This window comes from Diorhabda carinulata, chromosome 11 (assembly GCF_026250575.1).
Source record: "Diorhabda carinulata isolate Delta chromosome 11, icDioCari1.1, whole genome shotgun sequence".
NCBI classification, from domain to species: domain Eukaryota; kingdom Metazoa; phylum Arthropoda; class Insecta; order Coleoptera; family Chrysomelidae; genus Diorhabda; species Diorhabda carinulata.
In genome coordinates this window covers 1,945,175-1,966,683 of record NC_079470.1, presented here as the reverse complement: position 1 = coordinate 1,966,683, position 21,509 = coordinate 1,945,175, and the positions used below count along the sequence as shown (strand labels likewise).

The 21,509-nt window shown below is 33.8% G+C and overlaps 1 protein-coding gene across 1 annotated transcript in view; it reads left to right on the top strand.

Moving 5' to 3' along the window:
• LOC130899764 (protein sickie) overlaps positions 1-21,509 on the top strand; it is a 551,159-nt gene that overhangs the window by 389,475 nt on the left and 140,175 nt on the right. The window contains exon 7 of the mRNA XM_057809948.1: positions 19,990-20,231. Within this exon, the coding sequence (XP_057665931.1) occupies positions 19,990-20,231 (242 nt within the window). The remainder of the gene's footprint in view (positions 1-19,989; positions 20,232-21,509) is intronic.

Genomic DNA, 21,509 nt, shown 5'->3' with positions numbered 1-21,509 from the left:
CAGAATAATAAAGAAAAATTCTTCTTTATATTCCTATATTATACGTAGTTTTAAGTCTGTATTGAATCCACCAAACATTTGACTTCAAAACTGAAATATCTTAAGCTCCACAGTCTCGAAACCAGCGAAACAACATTACTCAATTTAAACTACAAAATAAGACCCCAACAACATTTAATTCCAGAGAAAACACATCAATATTACGATGCTATTATATTGTTCCCAACATTGGAAATGTACATTCCAAATTGTGACATATTTAGAGTCCCTGATGCATGAAGTATCACAGATCGCTGAAAATCTATGCGAGTAATATGACACAAGACCGTCTGAAGTGTTGTAAATTCATTCGAACCACATCCAAGAGATGAAGAATTGGAAAATCGATAACATAGTAGATAATGCAGGAATTTTTATTATTCGAAATACTGCATTTATTAAATTAAAGTCCTGGTAAATAGGTTTGTTACATATTCTGAACAAGCAGAGAACAACCTAATTTAAAAATTGAAACGATGAATCGTCGTCAAGTTATTATTAGTAATCTATAATCTAACGAATTGTCCAAATCAACTGATGCCCATTTAAAAACAACCCCTGTGGGGTGAACAAATGCTTTTGCCATAAGTTTTTGTTAGTTTTGTGAACTTATTTGTCGATTTTAGACTTTATTATTCACCGTTTTATTGCGAAATTGTTTCTTAAACAGTTGCTGGTGCGAAATTTCCTTCTGGAAACGTGGCTTTGTCGTTTATTGCCACTATGCATTTTTTTGCTTAGTATAGGTAAGCGGCAAACCTGAAGTATAGTTATTAGCCGCATAACTTGAGTAGGAAGTTTTAATTGTCGAATAAATGTCTACCATTTCTTCACCCTAGTTTGTTTAACTCCGTACTAACTAATAAGTATTTGTCACTTTTTTAAGTACTCAACGAATAGTCTACTGTTGGTAACACTATGAAAGATGCCTATATATAGCAATTGTCCATCTATGGAATAAGGAAAGAAATAAGCAAAACAAAGTTCTTCTATTGAAGGTGTCCTATTATCTGTGTTTGTGACAACGATCTGTGCTTTATTATATGTGTGCGTGTTTTGTTAAGGTTATTATGAAGTAGTCGCTAGTTAGAGAAAGATGTGTTGGTCTGAAAATTATGTTTATACTGAAAAAAATTGATAGGAAAGGAAAAAGAAAACCGTAAACAAATTTCATCAACGGACCAAAAATTGTAATGATCAATTTTATAACAAACCGAATAAGCTCGCTCTTCTGAAATTTACTGTATTTCCTTAATCAATTCCTCATCAAACAAATCTTCTAAATTTTGGAAAGCATCCATATTAAATATTTACTTATTTGTATGAAAAATGAACTAATCATATATATTTTTAATAAATAAACAAATCACTTTTGATATATAAGATTTTAAGTTCCACAAAACTTTTTAATTGAAAGTTGTGATTGCTTAATAACTTATTTGGCAAATAACTCAATTTATTCGTAAGTTTAATTTATCAGAAGGCGAAGAAACCGAATTTTTGGTTATTCGGTAAATAGTATTTGGTAGGGACTTTATTATGAAGTGAAGAAACCCGGCCTTAAAGTTTTAAGTTTGTCTTTGTACCTTTCAGCTACCACAGGTTATCACTTTGCCACCTATTCATTTTAAATTTTACAAATTGATTGAAAGCTTACTGACAGCTTGACTAAAAAACTGCAAACATACTCAATTTCAGCTCTAAAAGTTTCTATAGAGTCCTTTTAACATCATGAAACAATAGATAACAACTCTTACAGCGAAAAAACTACAAAAAGCTAACACACGTACATTAGAAAAAATCCATTGTTCACCACGTTGAGAAACAAATAAAAAATTACCATCGGATATCTGCCGCTCAAAGTTTCTCAATACAGTCAACTCCTCCTTTGGTCTCATTGTAAGCTATAATTACTCGTATTTTGGGTGTGTTTGTCTTTTCGTCGAGATTATCATCGTAATGAAAACCTGATACTAGAAGAAGATTCGTGCCTTTCTTTAGTATGTATGATTCTAACGTAGCTATTTGTTGAAAAGCAAACATGCTATACTGTGCAGGCCGATTTGATGGTCAAGAAAATTCTTATTGTACCTAGAAGGATTAGGTTAAAATCTTTTTTCAGCTGCATACTAGTAAACCGATTGTCAACCGTTTATTCCAGAGCCACGTATTTTTTCACAAAGTCTGATAACAACGTCTTTTGGAGAGTTGTTTTCTAAAAAGGGCCATCGTACTGCTTGCCAACATATACCTCCAAATTAACAGTATAAAATGTCTTTGCGTCCACTAATACAAATACCTTTATAACGTATCTAGCAGGTTTGCTACGAATATGTTGGCGAAAACTATATCTTCCACGAAACTTTTCTAGTTTTTCGTTTATGGTATTCAAGAGGAATATATACAGTTTTGCAGCTATTGACGAAATCATCAAAAAATTCCCAAATCTTTGTTGCTACATCGTTAGTCGAAGCTCTACACCAGGACCATTTTTGTTCCAATGTTCATCAAGATTGCGACTGTTAGATTTTAGAAGACCTGCTAAAGTAAATTCGTTGGTTTTGGCATCTTCTTCTCTCTGATAATTTTTCTGTTTCGCTTGTTGTATTGGTGTATGGAACAGTAATATTTAGAAGATTATCTGGAAAAAAGTGAGCCCAAATATCCAATTCTTTTGTTAAATTGTTATTGGCGGTTTCATACCGGTAAAATGTTTGATAAGATTTTCTTTCCGTGTTCTTCCAAGTCTGTGAATTTTATATTCAGTCCAAATCGGAGTCTTTGCCAATGAACGCCGGGCCGATATTATATTGAGTTTTATGATTGTCCTCTGATTCCTAAATGTCCTGTCCGCTGGCACTAAAAATTTCTGTGATTTCTACTTTATCTTCTGACTCATCCGAATCAACATCATCCAACAAGCCTTTATCGGTTCCATCCTTAGCTTAACACGCAGACATTAATTTTTCCAATAAACTGTGCATCTTAATAAAAATAAACCTACTATTTCGAAAAACCTTCGCAAAAATGAACCGGCACGAAATACCGAAATACAATGAAAATAATGCCCAAAGTTAATATTTATAAGAATAAAAACAATAACATGAAAGGTCGCAACTGCACCAATTACGACTAATGTATTTACTAAGTAATAATATATTATTTCAAAAAACTACTGCTGAGTGCAGCCGCCGATGCAAAGTGCACTCTGGAATTATTCCATAAGGTAGATGCAGTAAATATGCCCATGTTAAGCAGAAACCTTGATACAAATTGGAAAAAAATTAAATATGAACAGTGATATTTTATAGAAAGCGTACCCTCATTCTTGAAAATATAATCTATGGACGTCAACACGATTATTTGTTCCTTATTTTTTCATTATATCGGTTTTTTTAATACTGATCATTCAGGGCGTATGCCCAGGAGTTGTTCACGATATAAAAAGATTTATCTGGTCAAAACATAAATCTTTCGTTAATTGAATATTTGATAGTATTTATTTCAAAATACAAACAACAAACTAATAAACTAAACTAAATAATATTTTTGAAGAACTGAATATAAATTTGCTTAAACTCGCTTTGAAAAAATAAGTAAATTATCACAACAAAAATAATATACATACCTCACAGTGACAAAATTAGCAGCAATCTGAACAGACAAAATTTATTTTATCATTCGTTCTTTGAATCGATTTTTTCTGTTTTGATGACTTTTACTGGCGCTTTGGTAACTGTTACAACTCTTTCGTTAAAAAAACCTGCTTTCTTTACAATAGAGTCTTTACTATTTATAGCTTTTTTTTCTGAATGGTTTTGGGTTATTCTTATAGCGTGTCTCCAATATTTCGGTAAAATCAACGTTTAGGAAGCTTTCATCTTTATCACTACTTGCGTTCCTGTTATTGTTTTCTATTCCAAGCTAGACTTCTTAGTATTTGTCTTCATTTCCTTTATTCAGCTTTCTCTGAATGTTTTCCGCGTCAATATTTGAATTTTTTACCCTTTTTTCTTTGATGCTCATCAACTTAGCCTTTTCATCCGATGTTTTCTTTTTGATTTTGTGTTTTGGTTCGTCTTCCGAGGTAAAGGTTTTTGTTAAAACCTCGCTGTATGAAGAAATGTCGTCATCTGCCGATGAAAAGTTACATGATGACGACTATTTTAGCTTACTGTGTCGTTTCGATTTAAATTTATGGCAACCAGATCTGCGAAAGTTTTTCTTCGGTTGACAACTGAAAGGTCGAGGTTGAGTTGTGGTCTCCCTTCCAAACTTTTTTACAAATTTATTGTCATCTTCCAGATTTCTTTCTGTTAAAGCACTAGGCGCAAAAGCTACTTCTGCAATAGCATTTGGATTATATGGATAGAAACCAGAGACACCTAATATTATATTTTGTGGGGTTACTGCTTTATCCCAAATGATAGAGAATAGTTCCCCAAACTTTTGTTTAGTTATAGCTTGGTCTTTGTGGCGAGTCCAATACAAAAAAACCTGTTCATCCCAATGATGATAAAATGATTTAAATACAGCCTTGTCCATTTGCTGCAGCTCATGTGTCGTATTGCACAAAATAGTGATGCCATACGAGTCTGCAGTTTCCACTATAGATGAATCTAAATGGCAAGATGCACCATCGAAAATTAAAAGGTATTTTCCTGGAAGCTTAAATTTTCCAAAGTGCTTTATCCATAGGTTGAATGTCTCAATGATCATGCTTGCTTTCTTGTGGCAAGTTGTCACGCCCCTCTTGTTTCATTCTTTGACCTTTAAATAAAACTGCAGGGGGAACTCCTCCTCCACTAGCGTTGCAACAAGAACAGATGTGTGAGCTGATGCATTGCCTTGATAAAACGACACTTTTTTTCTTTGCCAAACGCGGCCTTTTTTGCGTGATTTCTTCGCTCAAACGTTCGTATAATACTCGCCGTTTTCGACGCCATGGAGCCGGTTCTCCTATTTCAATCTCTTCTTTTGATTGTTCTTTTGTTTCGACTATGGAGTCGACTAGACCCACTTTTCATCCATGGTTATGAATTGGCGCGAAAATTCCACTTTATTTCTGTTAAACATTGCCAAACGATGGAATCGACCCTGTTTTTGTTCCATTGTGTGCAAACGCGGCACCCATCTTGCGCACAGATTTCTAATGTCTAAATTTTATATCAATATGCCATATAGCGCACTTTTTGAAATGCCTACTATGACTACTACTTTCAGTCACAGGTACAGAATAATAACAAATGTTTCGAGAATATTTCTTATAGCACCAACTTATCTGTTTGCTCCCTTTTGCACTTGTATTTAAGTCAAAAGAAATCTAAATCGCCTTTCTGACATAGTCGTACTAAATATTTCGCCTAGTCCATCTTGACCCACAATTATTTTAGATTTTTTCCATGATCTAGGCCTACCGAATATAGTAAACCAATAAATTCTCACGTTTCCACAACTGATGTTTGTGTAACATCTTTTCGATCTTCGAAATTTCCAGAGCTGTAATGTAAATATTGGTAAAGTGGACAACAGAGACAACGATATAACTAACTTCCACGATTCAATTCTTCTTGCATTTTTTACAATACCAAAAGTGGCTGGCAGATATAGAACAATATTTTCTTGTCTTGTACGTACATTTCCAGGAGGTGCACGTTTCAGCTATTTGATCCCATCTTTGAAATAGTAATATAAGTGCCCATCTTTCATGGAACTTCCATTTACCTTGGCCGGGTTGTTCTATTTGTGTCACCTCTTGCTCAGAATCCGTTCGATACTCATTGACATATCCTCCTCTACATCAGTCGCATTGTGAGTTTTGTTCAACAATTCTGGAGTCGTCACCTCATCGACCACTACGATGCTGATCTTCGTAGGTCGTACGACCTCGTTTAAATTCTGCCACCAAATATTTTACTAATCATAACGAAGGAGCAGTCTCACCCAGAATAAAATCTAGTTAAGCTTTATGGACTAATGCCTTTCAAATAAAAGTATTGTATCACATAACGATGACCAATTTTTTCCATGTTTACATATTCATTTTTGAAACATATGCTGTATAGATTGTGTACTTTTTAAAACAGTGGTACTTTTCAAGCAACTATCCCCATCTCTAGGTCAAGATAGGTACTTCCGGGACCACCCTCTCATGCTACATAGCTTCTTCATAACTTCTTCGTATTAATAACCATCAAAATTTTTTGCATACCCTTAGATCCACTAGTGCCACAGATGAAATAAGAAGTAAAAATTGATAATCATCTAGTTATAGTGAAAGAGGCTGTTAAATTTAATGTTAACACATTATTTTTAACGTTAAAAAGAAGTTAATATTATTGAAAATAACAAAGATAGTGTGAAAAGAAATTTTTAAAATATAATATCCGTATGTTAATGATTTGATTTCCAGGTCGGAAAAATGTTAAAATTTCATTATTCTCTACTTAAAATTCACCGAGACAGTATTATCGTTATTATTGTTAGAAAAATAACCTTCCGTCGAAATCAGAAGGGATGTCAACGGAAACAAATAAGATGTCTGTTGAATGAAATGAAAAATGTGTGCTTTCAGATTTGGTGAATTATTGATAGTGTTTACAAAAGATTAGTAAAAGAGAAAATTGAAAGATGAAACACGGCGTTCAAGTTACTTGTTTGCTTGATTTCGGATCAGAAAACTAATCTCTTTGAATAGGGAACAGTGTGAAAAGATGAATCATGAATTCGGCTTTTTTCTGAAGTAGCTTCCCGTTTCTTCTATTATTTACACAATTTAACAGGGGCGTGAATAAAGATTGATTAATGGAGGAGTTTCGATAGGATTTATACTGATTCGCCTTTTTTCCGAACACTGGAACCATATAAAATGTTACCATTATCGTTGCTGTGTGAAATCTATTCATTATTTTCGTCGTTTCTAGATAAATCCTTCCTCTACGATTCCAGCTGATTGGCTTATCTGAAACAAAAAAAAACGGCGTTCTAATCTGTAAGCCTAAATGCACGGAATGGACTATTATCAAATGAATATACAAAAAATTGGACTTTTGGTAGACATTTGAAATAAAAATTGCGAATTTTGCGTTTTTTTTGTTTTTTGCTATAAAAAAATCGAAATTTTGGAAATTTTCGATTGATAATAATAGTTCATTCTATGCGTTTACATGTGTTGAGTGTGTCCTATAAATTTCAAGTCATTTAAAACTATGAAAAACTCAACTTACCCTCAATCGGCAATACCTGGTCCATAGAGTATTCCTTCCTCTTCCTTTTGAAACTCTTTCAAAGCAGATTGTTCAGCTCTTGATTCAATCCTGGCTTGTTTAACGACATCACTTACGCGCCGCTAAGAACGTAATATTCGCTTTTCATCGCATTTCTCAACATACGTATGGGCTTCGTGGCTAATGGGGCATCCCATAACCGACATTACTTTTAAAACACCTTCAAAACCTTCATTAAAGATGATAACTGATAAGTAGCTAACAATTTCAACAATCTCGGGGCCAGAATGAAGATGCTTAGGAGCAAAAGTCCAAATAAACGAATTCAAAGATTCATTATAGTTTTATGTCTCTGCTTCTAAACAACGAATTAATAATTCGTCTTTCGATAAATCTTCGAACACCGGTTTGATAGCTACTTATACTTCTGGTATTAGAGGTGGTTTATCGTGATGAATTAGACCAGCTCATTCTTAGCTTCTGCCTTACGCCATTTACACCAACTGTCTTCGCCTTCTGGACAAAATAGTTAAGGGTTTTCATCTGAAGAACAGTATTAGACGTAAAGAGTTGTAGATACTACTACTACGAAAAAATTAAAATTGCTACAGTATTTGCCTATCGGTAAACTTAAAAAAAAATAGAGTAAATAAAATCACGTTACCACTTTTGATCACCTTTTGAAGACATAGAATAAGAAAAGCCAACCAACTATGCTCTAAATAAAACAATGTTCGGACAAAAACATATAGGCGAAGACATAAGTTATAAAACTATGTAAGGTTAATAGAAAGACACACAAAATAATAACAGCGGAGATGAAACAACTGAAGCAAATACAGGAAAAACAAGAATGGACAGTATTAAAAATAATGTAGTTAAAAAAGAAACTCAAACGGGAACAACAGGAAATAAGAAACAGAAGCAAAAAGACATAAAAAGGAAAAGAAATCCCAGGAAAACTTATGTACAATATATAAGCATCAGAAATAGAAAGGAAATATAAAAAAAACGACAAATGAATGAAGTAACAAAGGACCGCAACGAGTGGAACCAATGAATAAAAGAAGAGTCATAAAGGTCATAAAAAATCGTAGAGAAGAAGAAATGAACATGACTTAACCCTTACGCATCTGAAACTGAATTTTTCTATATATTCAGTTAAGAATTATTATTACTAGCAGCTTATGAGCAATTTTTTTTTAGTTTTAAAATGACAATGTCGGGAATTTTAGGGACTATCACAATTGTGTAATATGGGAGTCAACATACTACCAGCACAACTGTGATTAAACTCATATTTTGTACTTAACTGATATATTTTATATAAAATAATTATTTACAGTGACGCAGTGACAGTAACAAAACAGTTTTGATCTTTATTTAAACACAAATAAACCTTACACTTATCACACTTTATTCTTGACCGGCTTTGACAAGTTTCGAAACGACACAGGAGTTTTTTTGTTTTTCATGAACTGGCCAATGATTGAAGCCATCAAATATTTTGTCTTTACAAGGAAGTGGAGCATAAATAGCTTTCTTAGAACTGGGCATTGGATCTTCTTCTCCTATATCAGTGTCATCACTTTCTCTTTTTCTTTTTTTGTGTCACAAACTAATAACTCTCCTAAACTTAAACGAAATTCCAAAAAATCCATGATATCTTTGGACTTGATTTTATTCGTTACGCAATCATTTATTTATTACATCCAGCTATTAACTATGCACTATGCATCAAATAAATGAAGAATTGTTTTAAATGTCCATTTTCTGGTTTTAAAAAAAGTTCTGTAACACTCGGTCGTTTGGTCACAAATATCGACTCCGCCCATTTTCTCATTATAAATTTTCACTACATTTTGTTCAGGAGCTATTCCGAATGCCGTAGAAAACTCTTTTCATCTCTGCATCTTTTTTGAACACACATTCATTCTGTTAGACATTATCGCCCCTGTACCTTCTACTTTTAACTCCAATCAAAGCAAAGGTAATGTTGAAAAGTATGTGTTAAAAAATTGAGCGTCCTTGTGTCACATTTTTTACTTAACGCAAAACGACCGATGGCCCTAGGCCAAGCTCTTTGTTTTCCAGTGATATCAAGGATCCTTGATAAATCTCAAAATCTAGTATCAGACCATCTGACGTTGTTGGAACAAAGTTTGTAACGCCAACAGGTCTTGGCTTATTCTTTACAAACTGCCGCATTGGACAGCGTTCTTAAAAAGGAAATCATTTGCTTGTAAATTGAGAAAGATAGGGGGGAGCGCCCGGACTGGTACCATAATTTTTTACTATTTAATTGCTAATTTATTACCCAAAAAGCGATTTTATTGCTCAAGCGGTTCACGAGAAACGCGACTCCCCCCTACCTTAATATTAAGCTACGGCAGCCATATGCATTATCTCGGCAACGGTGAAAGCTATCGAAACGAGCTTAGCGCGATAATTTATTGCTGATTAGTTGCTGAAAGATGGCATGAGTCCCGGATCCCCAAAACCACCCCCCAAGACTCGACAACCCCTCAGCGGTCTTGAGCTACGACAGCCCGGAAACGCTATCTCGGCGACGAAAATAGTTACGGACGCGCGCTCTTCGGGGTAATTTATTGCTAATTAATTTCTGAAAGATGGCATGGGTCCCGGATCCCGAAAACCACCACCAAGACTCCAACGCGACAACCCCTCGGCGGTCTTAAGCTACGGCAGCCCGGAAACGCTATCTCGGCGACGAAAATAGTTACGGACGCGCGCTCTTCGGGGTAATTTATTGCTAATTAATTTCTGAAAGATGGCATGGGTCCCGGATCCCGAAAACCACCACCAAGACTCCAACGCGACAACCCCTCGGCGGTCTTAAGCTACGGCAGCCCGGAAACGCTATCTCGGAGACGAAAATAGTTACGGACGCGCGCTCTTCGGGGTAATTTATTGCTAATTAATTGCTAAATGATGGCATGGGTCCTGGATCCCGAAAAACACCCTTAAGACTCGAACTCGACAACTCCTCGGCGGTCTTAAGCTACGGCAGCCCGGAAACGCTATCTCGGCGACGAAAATAATTACGGAAACGCGCTCATCGGGGTAATTTATTGCTAATTAATTGCTGAAAGATGGCATGGGTCCCGGATCCCGAAAACCACCACCAAGACTCGAACGCGACAACCCCTCGGCGGTCTTAAGCTATGGCAGCCCGGAAACGCTATCTCGGCGACGAAAATAGTTACGGACGCGCGCTTTTCGAGATAATTAATTGCTGAAAGATGGCATGGGTCCTGGATCCCGAAAACCACCCCCATGATTCGATCTCGACAACCCCTTGGCGGTATGAAAATAGGCCCTCTAGTCGTTGAATTAACGCATTAACATTTTGTTTACTCTAAAAAGATAGCTTGAGTTTAAAAATGTTTTTTTTTCTAAATATTATCGAATTATCGAAGTTACGAAAAACTAATGCAATCAAAATAATTATTTACCTGTTTGCAAATATTCGTAGTCATTACACTCATACTTACTATACTTCACAGTTTGCTAGCATAGAAATTCCATTTTTGAAATTTGTTCTGGACTTGTTAGATAATGGTTTGAGCGCTCAATCATATACATTAAGAGCACAAGTTCTCAGTGACATAATACCTCCAGAACCGTCGAAAATGAATAGTAAGACCAACTTGAATATTATAAAATGTCAAAGAGAAATTGGGTGGATGGCCAGGCAACTGTTTAAAACTAATGACCAAGAAGACTGTCTTAGTGAAGATGAAAGGAGTACTAAAGAAAGTAATAATGACGAAGAAAGTAGAAATGATAGAAGTGTCGACGAAGACATCAACAGAAATAAACATGATGAAAACAAACCTTCATTTCTTGGTAGCATTTTGGAAGAAAACAAGTGCTTGAATAACAAATGTTCATACAAGAAAACTAATAGAATGATAACTTATTAAATAAAAGATGATGATTTGAAAAATTCTCATGAAAATACATTTATATTAGATTTCTGCGAGATTTCGTCCAGTAAATGTCCAAATTGTTTTGGAAAAACTGAAATCTGGATAGATAAAATAGGTAAATAATTATTTATATTTTTAAGGCTTCCCGGCATAACGGCAAAAAATTGTAATTATTTGATTGTAGGTGAGATAATGATGTTTAGCATTTTCACAAGAAAATCGAAAATCCTTTGAACGAGACTGAGCCGCTATATCTCACTGGAGTGGTCGGATACATTGGTTCATCGGGTCCTCCACGAGTATTAAGAAAATCAAATGATGCACTCCTTGATAATGGTGAGGATGAACCACTTGGACATTACATTAGTTACTTCTATCGCTGAGGAAATGGATGTTGGATGGCAGCCGATGCTAATGAGAAAAATCAGAAGACAAAATATTGTAATGATTCCCACAAAGTAGTACCAAGATTGATTAAGTATGCTAAACGAAGAGATGAAGTAAAATAAAGTTGTCGATGTTCTGTTGTTGACTAATGTAAAAGTGCTTTATTTTCAGAACATTTTTAATTCATTTCGCTTGTCCCTATTATCGTAATTAATGATGAAATTTGTGGTTACAATATTACCAAAGCCTCGTTCAAACGATAAATTCCAATATTTACAAATTGATCGTAATTACAACTTTTGCTTTATAAATGTGATATTTCCTTGCGCTATATACCTAGCGCCCATTCGATAACAGCACCACTTAAAATATAAAAATCGACAAGGAGGTATCCCGACGTAGATTGATGAAAAGTCTTTAGTTTTTCATGGTACAAATCGAAAGTATAACTGCTGCGAATAAACCGGAATTTGAAGTGGCTTAGCTGCTGTAGGTATTTTTGCTCACGGCCTTCAACCCGCAGACCATCTAGCCAGCACATACCGTTTATCCCGAAATGAAAATTTTTTCCGACTTTGCGGTTACAATAGCGCAGTGATTTTTAATCGCACGCTCGTAAAAAATAGAAAAACAACAAGTTGAAAGAAATTTAATTGTATTTTTCACAAATATCAATTTTTTTAATGAAAAATTATTATTTACCGCGTATATTAATAAACTAAAAATTGCAATAATTTTTTTGAACTGTTTTCATGTTTCGAAATGATCTTCCCATGCTTTAAAATAAGGTTACAATCGATTTAGATGTTTTCATAAATGGATGATTTTTATCAAGGTTCAGAGTGACCGGAAAGACAGCACGTTACTTCGACGACGAGACGGCGTATTTCGTGATTTTTGACACAAAAAAGGCAATTTTCTGACGTACAACGTAGTCTTAAAAATTGATCAAGTATCCAGCTGCCGCAGCTAAAGACCGTTAGTGGTGAGCTAGTCCGGCGCTTGGGGGTGGTTTTCGGGATCCGGGACCCATGCCATCTTTCAGCAATTAATTAGCAATAAATTACCTCGAAGAGCGCGCGTCCGTAACTATTTTCGTCGCCGAGATAGCGTTTCCGGGCTGCCGTAGCTTAAGACCGCCGAGGGGTTGTCGCGTTCGAGTATTGGTGGTGGTTTTCGGGATCCGGGACCCATGCCATCTTTCAGCAATTAATTAGCAATAAATTATCGCACTAAGCTCGTTTCGATAGCTTTCACCGTTGCCGAGATAATGCATATGGCTGCCGTAGCTTAATATTAAGGTAGGGGGGAGTCGCGTTTCTCGTGAACCGCTTGAGCAATAAAATCGCTTTTTGGGTAATAAATTAGCAATTAAATAGTAAAAAATTATGGTACCAGTCCGGGCGCTCCCCCCTAAAAAAGCTGCCGCAACTTAAAATACGTCACATATGAGAGTCAACAGAGTAAAGCAATTATGACCTTTATGTAGCCTGTCGATTAGACTTCCACGATTGTGACAGCGTGGAGCGTAAGGGTTAAAACTAAAAGTGATATTTTATTAAAAATGTAATGTACTTATTTGTTTAAATAGATTTTAAACTCACTATTCACTAAACCAGAGCTTCACAACTTCAGTTTTTTTAAGGAGCCTTTAAAACAGCGGCTTTTGTTTTCAAGTGTTGATGCGCAAGTAGTTTAGTGCCAGTGGATGTAGTGTCCCTGTTAGACTTTTTGTAAAAATCTGGAGGTCGCGTGCGTGTCGGCTTACGACGCTCAATGTGTAGTAACCTTGATATTCGGAAATGGTTTGAGCTCAGCCGACCAATCACAGTGCTTACTGATTACAACTTTGAAGCTTGATATCAACGTTGGAGCATTACTTTCCAACAACTCAAGATGAGAAGCTACAGGAATACGAATGGGAGCTCAACCTATTCTCTGTATTCAAAGAGCCGAACATTCTATAATCGAATGAGTGTGAGTTGTTGATAGAAATTTCCATAGACTCAATCTTGGAATCTACTTTCAATAGTGATGTTTAGTCACACTTTTGTATACGTTTGGGAAACAAAAAAATCTAACTATTTGTTGAAAAACGACATCCGTCTGCAGTTCTCAAGTAATGAGTCCGAATTTTCAAAATTGTGACATCCGACGCAACCTCAACCTTCAAGATTCCATTATTATTCCTAGAGACTCTTCTTTAGTGAAAAAGAACGCTTTTTGTTTTGTCAACGAGCGTATTATAACTTTTTTAGGTATTTGTTGATGTTTTGTGAAAACTAATAATTTATTGTATTCTGTTGATATATATTGATCTATTTGTTCTAAAAATTGAAATCTTACCCACCGAATGTAGCTTTTCTTCAAAATATATTCCCCTTCACTCATTTACAAATATGATTCGTATAGTATGTTCAACGATGTAAGTAAATTCAACATCCATTATCTGAATATAGCGTGGGAAACGTACTTAGATTAAAATTGTTTCTATTCATCACTAAATCGGAGAATCTTGATTTGTCGTGGGATTATTGAGAAAACTAGCACCCACATGATATAGTTCTGAATTCTGATTGGCTTTGAGCATAATTTTAAAAGTTACTGAGCGCTTTACTGACAGGGCTCCGCCGAAGATTTTAGCCTAATAAAGGGTTCGCCAGCTAAAAAGGCAGGAAGCCCTTCACTAAACTATGCACCAAAACTTACTACTAAACACTTATTTATTTCCTAACACTCTAATTTATTTAAATACACCATTTACTTTTTACTATTCATTGTGATCCCTAATACATAAAATTATTTACTAAGGTTTGCTGCTGAACTATTTGCTTATTTATATCCAACGGTTTTCTAGATAATTAGGATTTAGAATGCTATAAACAAATAGAAAGGCATTATCTCTATAAAATGAGTGACAACAAGATGTAAATAATTTATAAAGACTATACAAAGAAAACCGCTTTATGACCCACGCATTCACCAAATTTCAACATCATTTAACATAATTAAACTGGGCCAGCTTCACGGCCTATGTGAACAGACGATAATAGAAGTAATTTTACTGGTAATTATGAACTAGAAAGTCACTGGATCTGAAACTATCTAATCGATTATGGAATAATACATATTAGCAGAATGACCAACAGAAATATAGTGAAGATTTGGACTCGCAAAATCTCCATTAGGTCGCAGACATTAAGGAGGCTCTCGAAAACACAACTTAAGATAGGAAATCAGTAGACGAATGGTCTAGACCAAATAAAAAACAGAAAAAAATTGTAATATTTTTATAGAACTTCTAATATTCATTTAAGAATAATATTTAACATTATAGTATATGTGTATGATTAAACTAGGTCGTAGACCACAGACCGCGTTTGCATTATAAATTATTGTTTTTATTATTCCGTAAAAAAAATTGATTCGGTAATAATGTCAGCTGGGTATTGGATAAATAAATAAATGATAAACTTTGGTCTCTTAACTGAATTCAATTGTTTCTCGGCTATTGTTCGATTTATACGTACATTCTTATCTTTGTGTGTTAAATATAGTTACGGGTTTTAAAAAGGCGTAGCTACGTTGTCCTTTCTGGTGAGTAATATAGTACATATTTTATCATTGTAAACTATACAAAATAATCAATTTTATGGGGGGTTAGTGTTATTTAGCATTCTTTATGTCTAATCATATATATATTTAAATTTAAATTAAATCTTTCAACTACCTACTAAACATAACTTAATCTCATTATTTTTCTATATATATATATATATATATATATATATATATATATATATATAATTCTAAGTTGATTAAGAGTGTAATTGATGATGGTTTTATGATTTGTAGAACATTTTGCCATTGATTCTTTCCTTCATACGCCAAATATTTTCATTTCTAAATTAATAAACTATTTATTTTAACGTCATCTATGTTTTGTAAATCCGTCTGTATTCTAAGTAAGTATATGAATAAACTGTATCTATGGTAAATTGAGAAATTTCATATATGAGGACATAAGAAAAAACTCGAGAACGATATCTGGAAGTAGTTGACAACGCTTTCGCTACGAAAAGTAAATTGTTGGTTTCTACCATGTTTCTGATGTCTGTGGAAATTTCACATAAATCTGACAAATAAATATTTATATATTAATAATATGTATGGAATAAATTCAATTTTAGCGTTATTATCTACTATGTTAAAAAAACCTAAAACAGGTCGCTTTTTATCTTTAAATTGAGAACAGTATAAAAATATCATCCCCCTCCAGCACTTCCTCTGAATTATAAGGACCCCCTTGAAAATTTTAAATAAGAAAGGGGAACGTGTGATACCTTGTTGGAAAAGGATTTTAGTCCACTGTTCGGCAATATAAAGTTTTTTAAATTTGACACAATAATAACTAAAAAAATTAATTTTTAAGATGTAAAATTTTCATAATGTCTATCACAAGATAATAATGTTGCATAATATCTGGAATGTATTATTTAATGTATTTTACAATTAAATTAAATGTTCAAAATGACCACCATTCACTTCTTGACAATAACCGAGGCGATTCCGTATGACGTCAAGGGTTATTTTATTAAATTCTTCCGTTATCATAACTTTTTAATTAGCAATTCTGTTTAGTCTATTCAAATATACTTTTGATTTTAAATAACCCCATAATAAGTAATCGAGACGATTGAAATTGGGCATCTAGCCGACCATTCCATCGTTCCACGTCTTGCAATCCACCTATTGGGAAAAACCTCGTTTGAATAGTTTCTATCTGTACGTGCAAAATAGAAAAAATGTTGAAGTTTTCGTTTTCAGACCTAGGTCTCATTTTGCAGTATAGTTATCGCAGACAAATCGAGGAATTTCTGTTTTGAAATTTTCATTCTCTCACTTAGTAGATCTCATTTTTATATCAAATGCGCCAAGAAATAAAAAATAGAGAGTACGTATTTCCAAACATTTATCAAATTTATTAGGATCAGTAGAAGGGAGAAAGAGAAAAAAGGAAGACGAAAGAAGAAATTGATAGAAGAGGTGATGACGGATATAAAAAATTTTGGTATTAAGAGATAAGTAGAAGAGGCACAGGACAATATCAACATATGTTTAAACTAAAATATGAAGGAAATTCTGAAACCATTGACCATTGACGAAATATTTCTATCAATGTCAATTTGAATAATGAATTCTATGAGTTTAAAAATTTTTACAAGCTTTAATAAAATCAAAAATCACCGGCAATCTTAATTAATTATTTCCCAGACGATGAATACATAAGTATTCGAAAGATCGGAAAATATTTTGAACTTAGTCCACTTTGGTGTTTCCTTGTCACATTCCCAATAAAAAAACTACTCATTATATATATAAACATAATCTTATCTAATTCCTTACACTTCCAATGTTCTGTTATTTTTTTATCGCTACCAAGAAATAAAATTTGTCATTGTAATAAATATTGTAATTGTTTTGTTTCCAAAATGATTTTCTCTCTGTAATCAAATTTTTTTTGGGATTGGAAATAATTAACACTTAATCGTTTCAAGCGTTAAAATGTTGAAGTAACAATTTATGGAATCAGGAAAAAAAATATTTTAGAAATACACAAAATATTCCGGTAAAAAACTTTTTTATTTTCTAATCAAACGTAAAAGTTACTGTACTCTTAATAGTATTTCAACAAAATTTAGAAATAACCACACAACTTTGTTGAATTTTTTTTCTATAGACACTGATAAGAGATAGGTAATAATTTAAAATGAATAACCTGGTACACTAACAAATAAAAATCCTTTATCGAATGTTATTTGAATATTTATTATTTAAGTTATAAATATTTCTAATATTGACCTACTTCTTGAAGCAAATCACAATAGGTTGAATATGAAATTAAAAAAAAATATATGTAAATGCGAGTGTGTCGTTTGTTGCTGTTGATTAATGTTCAAACTGTATAATAATCGCAACTAAGGTAGTAGTTAATAGAGATTATTATGTTCCATTAGATTAAAAATAAGTTTCTATTGAAATGTAGTGAAATATAGTATTCAGATTGATTATACGCTGTTTTATTTGCTTCTCCCCGAGTCACAATAAAAAAAATTGGCCACTTCTCATTTTAATCTCATGAAGGTTACCACACTTTCCCACGAATTAAATATTATTGAAATTCTTTAAACTACAGATTTAACGCACATGTGACTTAATTACATCATGAGAAAAATCGTCTACCAAGTATTGGAAATAGTCGGGATTAAAAGGGACATCTTTTTTCAATATCCTTATGGATATGATTATACAAATTTTCAATTATTCCTTTGTTTTAACTACAAGGATGGATACGTGAACATAATCGAAAGGTCTATCGGCTTGAATTTTAGACGGCGCACTTCACTTTGTGAGCACATTTGGATGTGTCTTCATATCTCTTACTAAAAAGTTTTCTTCACTTTTAATAGAGGAGGTTTATGACGGAATTAGACATGTACCATAGAGAAATGACTTCAGACTGTAAGATTTTTAGATTAGAAAAGGGATGCAGATTCCCATAACTGTATGGCATATGTCCAAATGTACTTCATAATAGTTTTGTATACTGTGATTTTGTACCAGTTACCCAGTAGAGCTCATAAAGTTTCCTTTTGTTAGATATATGTTTTCTCTACGGTGGTCTTCTGTCTAGATGTATGCTCTGGTATTTTACGCTCTTTACTTGTGATAGCTGGTAGTTACTCAGTGTGACTGAATGGCTGGCCTCTTCTCAATGTAATTGTAATATGTTAAAATTTCAACTCGTTGGCTTTTATTTTCCATTTCTTCAGCCATGTTTCTACTTATTTTATATTAAAACCAGATTTCTGGTTGCTGCTTCTGAGTTGTGGTAAGCCGATAGAATTGCTTTACCATGTCCGAAGGTGGAAACTGCTGTTTGTTCAGTGATTGGCAAGTTTGAGGTGAACGAGAGATACAGTACTGATTCCAATACGTTTTCTTGTGGTACTGCGGATTCAATTTGTTGTATATCAGTATATTTTGAGTGAAGTTTTCCATGAAAGAATCTCTTATGCAAATAGGACTATAATATTTCATAAAAGTGGTATGGTGATACTTTTTAGTTTATAGAGCAGACCTGGCTTGGCTGATATTTATAGAGGCTACAGAGCAATAGCTGTTTTTATAGGTCATCGCTTACCTGCTTACAACATTATGAACTTTTTCCGCAAAGAAAACTTGAATAGTATTGGTATACCTTATGAGTATATATAAACTTAATTTTTCATTTTTTTGTCTGGCTTTGGGAGCTTTTATTCTTGTTAGGTTCTGAAAAATTCTGCCGGTTATGCAATCATAATCTGGTGATTTTTTCAGGGTTCATCTCCTTTAAAATTGTCTCTTCGAGTTCTTTGTAACTTAAATGTTTACATCCCTGCTAGCTTTGTTGAATTTACGTTTGTTGTCTGCCTTCAGATCTTTTTGGTCAATTATTTTATCTTTGTCTACTACATGACTCTCTTTATCTTTCCATCTCTTTCGTGCTGGTGACGTTGATTTCCAAGGTGCATTCAGGATAATTTAGATTATATTCTATACCTCAATTCTATTCCATTTAGTCAAAATCTTGAGATTTATGTGTTTTTCAATTCTTTCTTGAAATAAGTTCCAATTTGTAATCTTCCTTTTCATGGAATATTCGTATTTTCTCTTTCGTCTAAATTTATTACTTCATCATATGCTATGTCATCAATTCCGTTCAAATAAGCCAATAAAACAACACTGATTCCTCTAAGCTTTTTGTGAATTGCTAGACAGTCTGAAATAAAATTAGATATTTCTGTAATCATTCACAAATGCGATTGATATGAACTGTAATTATTTTAGGTTAGTTCCGAATTTTCAGAATATTATAATGTATAATATTAGTCAGTAATTTTTAGATAAAAGTATTACAAATTACTACACTATTATAAAAATAACACACCAAAAAAACTCAACCAGAACACTTGCCATAACATTGTTCGAAAAATACACTTATTCGAGACACCAGAACTAATGTGGTCCAAATTTTTCTATATTTGCGCATTCGTAGCTAGCTAGTATGTAGGTAAAGGTCACTATTATTGATATAATTCATCTAGAATGACCCTTATTGCATGTATTCTCTTAATGGACCACGGCCCCATAAACTGTTAACGCAAAAATACGATTTACTAGTAAGTGGAATGAAAAATTTCTTTCAAAAATTAAAATCTATTATAAAAGTTTTCCTCGAAAAAATTTCAAACTATTGATCAGTCGATATGATACTATTTTGACATTATTCACTCGCATTAAGTTTATAATAAATTATTCAACATTCATATTATGTTTTTCAGTAATCCCCGTCTCGCCTCCGGCCTCACCGTGTTGACAGAACAGTCCAGTAGAAGGGGAGGCTCTAATGAGTCTCCCCCTCCGCCACCAGCTCCCAGAGTGACTTCCAAATCTTCTCGCAATGGTCTTTCTCTACAAGAATCAAAACACACATTTTCCGATGGTAAACATACCCACCTAGATTCAAAACACGAATCCAAACACTCGCATCATCAACAGTGGAAACGCTATACAGATTCTCCAGGTGAGTTCATCAAACTTTGAATTTGAGTAGAAACTTTTATGGTCGAAGATATCGTTTAAATATCTAATTTGAGTATTGAATCAGATTAAACTGCTCCATGCGATCCTGGTCTTAATGATAAAAACCTATATGTTAATATATTATTTATATATTCCAAAAATATATTTACCATTTACAGTAAAGTCTGCAAATTATTTTAAAAGAAAGGATCTGGTTCTCCCTTTAATTTTTCTGTCAATCTAACGTTATGAAAATGTTGAAATAAACACACGATACAAACCTGAACATCATATAAAATTCAATTGCATGTAAATAAATGGTTCTAGATAAGAAAAATGCAAATAAAAAATGAAAATGAATGAAATAAAAAGTGTGCATGTTACTTTCCCTCGTACAGATAAATGAAGTTAAATATCTAATAAATCATTCAGATCAAAGATTAACATGGATAACCAACATATTTTTGTAAAGTAAACAGGTATGAAATTAAGACTATTGGTTAATGGAAAAACAATCTGAAACTAAATATGAAAAATAAAATTTATACTTTGAAATAATACAACGGTTGTAGAATAATATACCATGCATTATTACCACTGCTCCAGGTACCGTCCCACACCTACAATTCGAAAGCTGCCTGATGTAGCTATGATAACTTGAAGATATTACAGAATGTGTTGAACAGCGTCAATGAATATTTGGCTACACGAACAACAAAGAATTGATGATTCTGAGCAATGCTTGAATCTGTTCAATGGTATGATATGAGAATGGTCCCAGAAGTTGCTTGGAAAATACCACTGTATAAGAAATTACACAATCTTTATAGCATATTTTTCAAGTTTGAAGACGCCACGTTGTTTGATATTTGTTTGAAAGGCATTAGCCCACCAATATAAAAGCTTAACTAGATTCTACTCTGGGCGAGACTGCTCCTTCGTTATCAACAGTAAAATATTGAGTAGCAGAGTTTAAACGAAGCCGTACGACCTGCGAACACCAGGATCGCAGTGGTCGACCAAATGAGGTGACGACTCCAGAAATGTTAAAGAATTCCACAAAGCTGTACTGGATGATCGTCGTCTGAAAGTGCGTGAGCTAGCAGACATAGTAGGCATTTCAAAAAGTACGCTGTATCGCATATTAACTGAAAATTTGGGCATGAGAAAGCTGTGCGCAAGATGGTGCCGCGTTCACTCACAATGGAATAAAAACAGCGTTCTGAAAATATTTCGATTCCTTCAAACCCGAAACAAAACAAAACAATCAAAACAATGG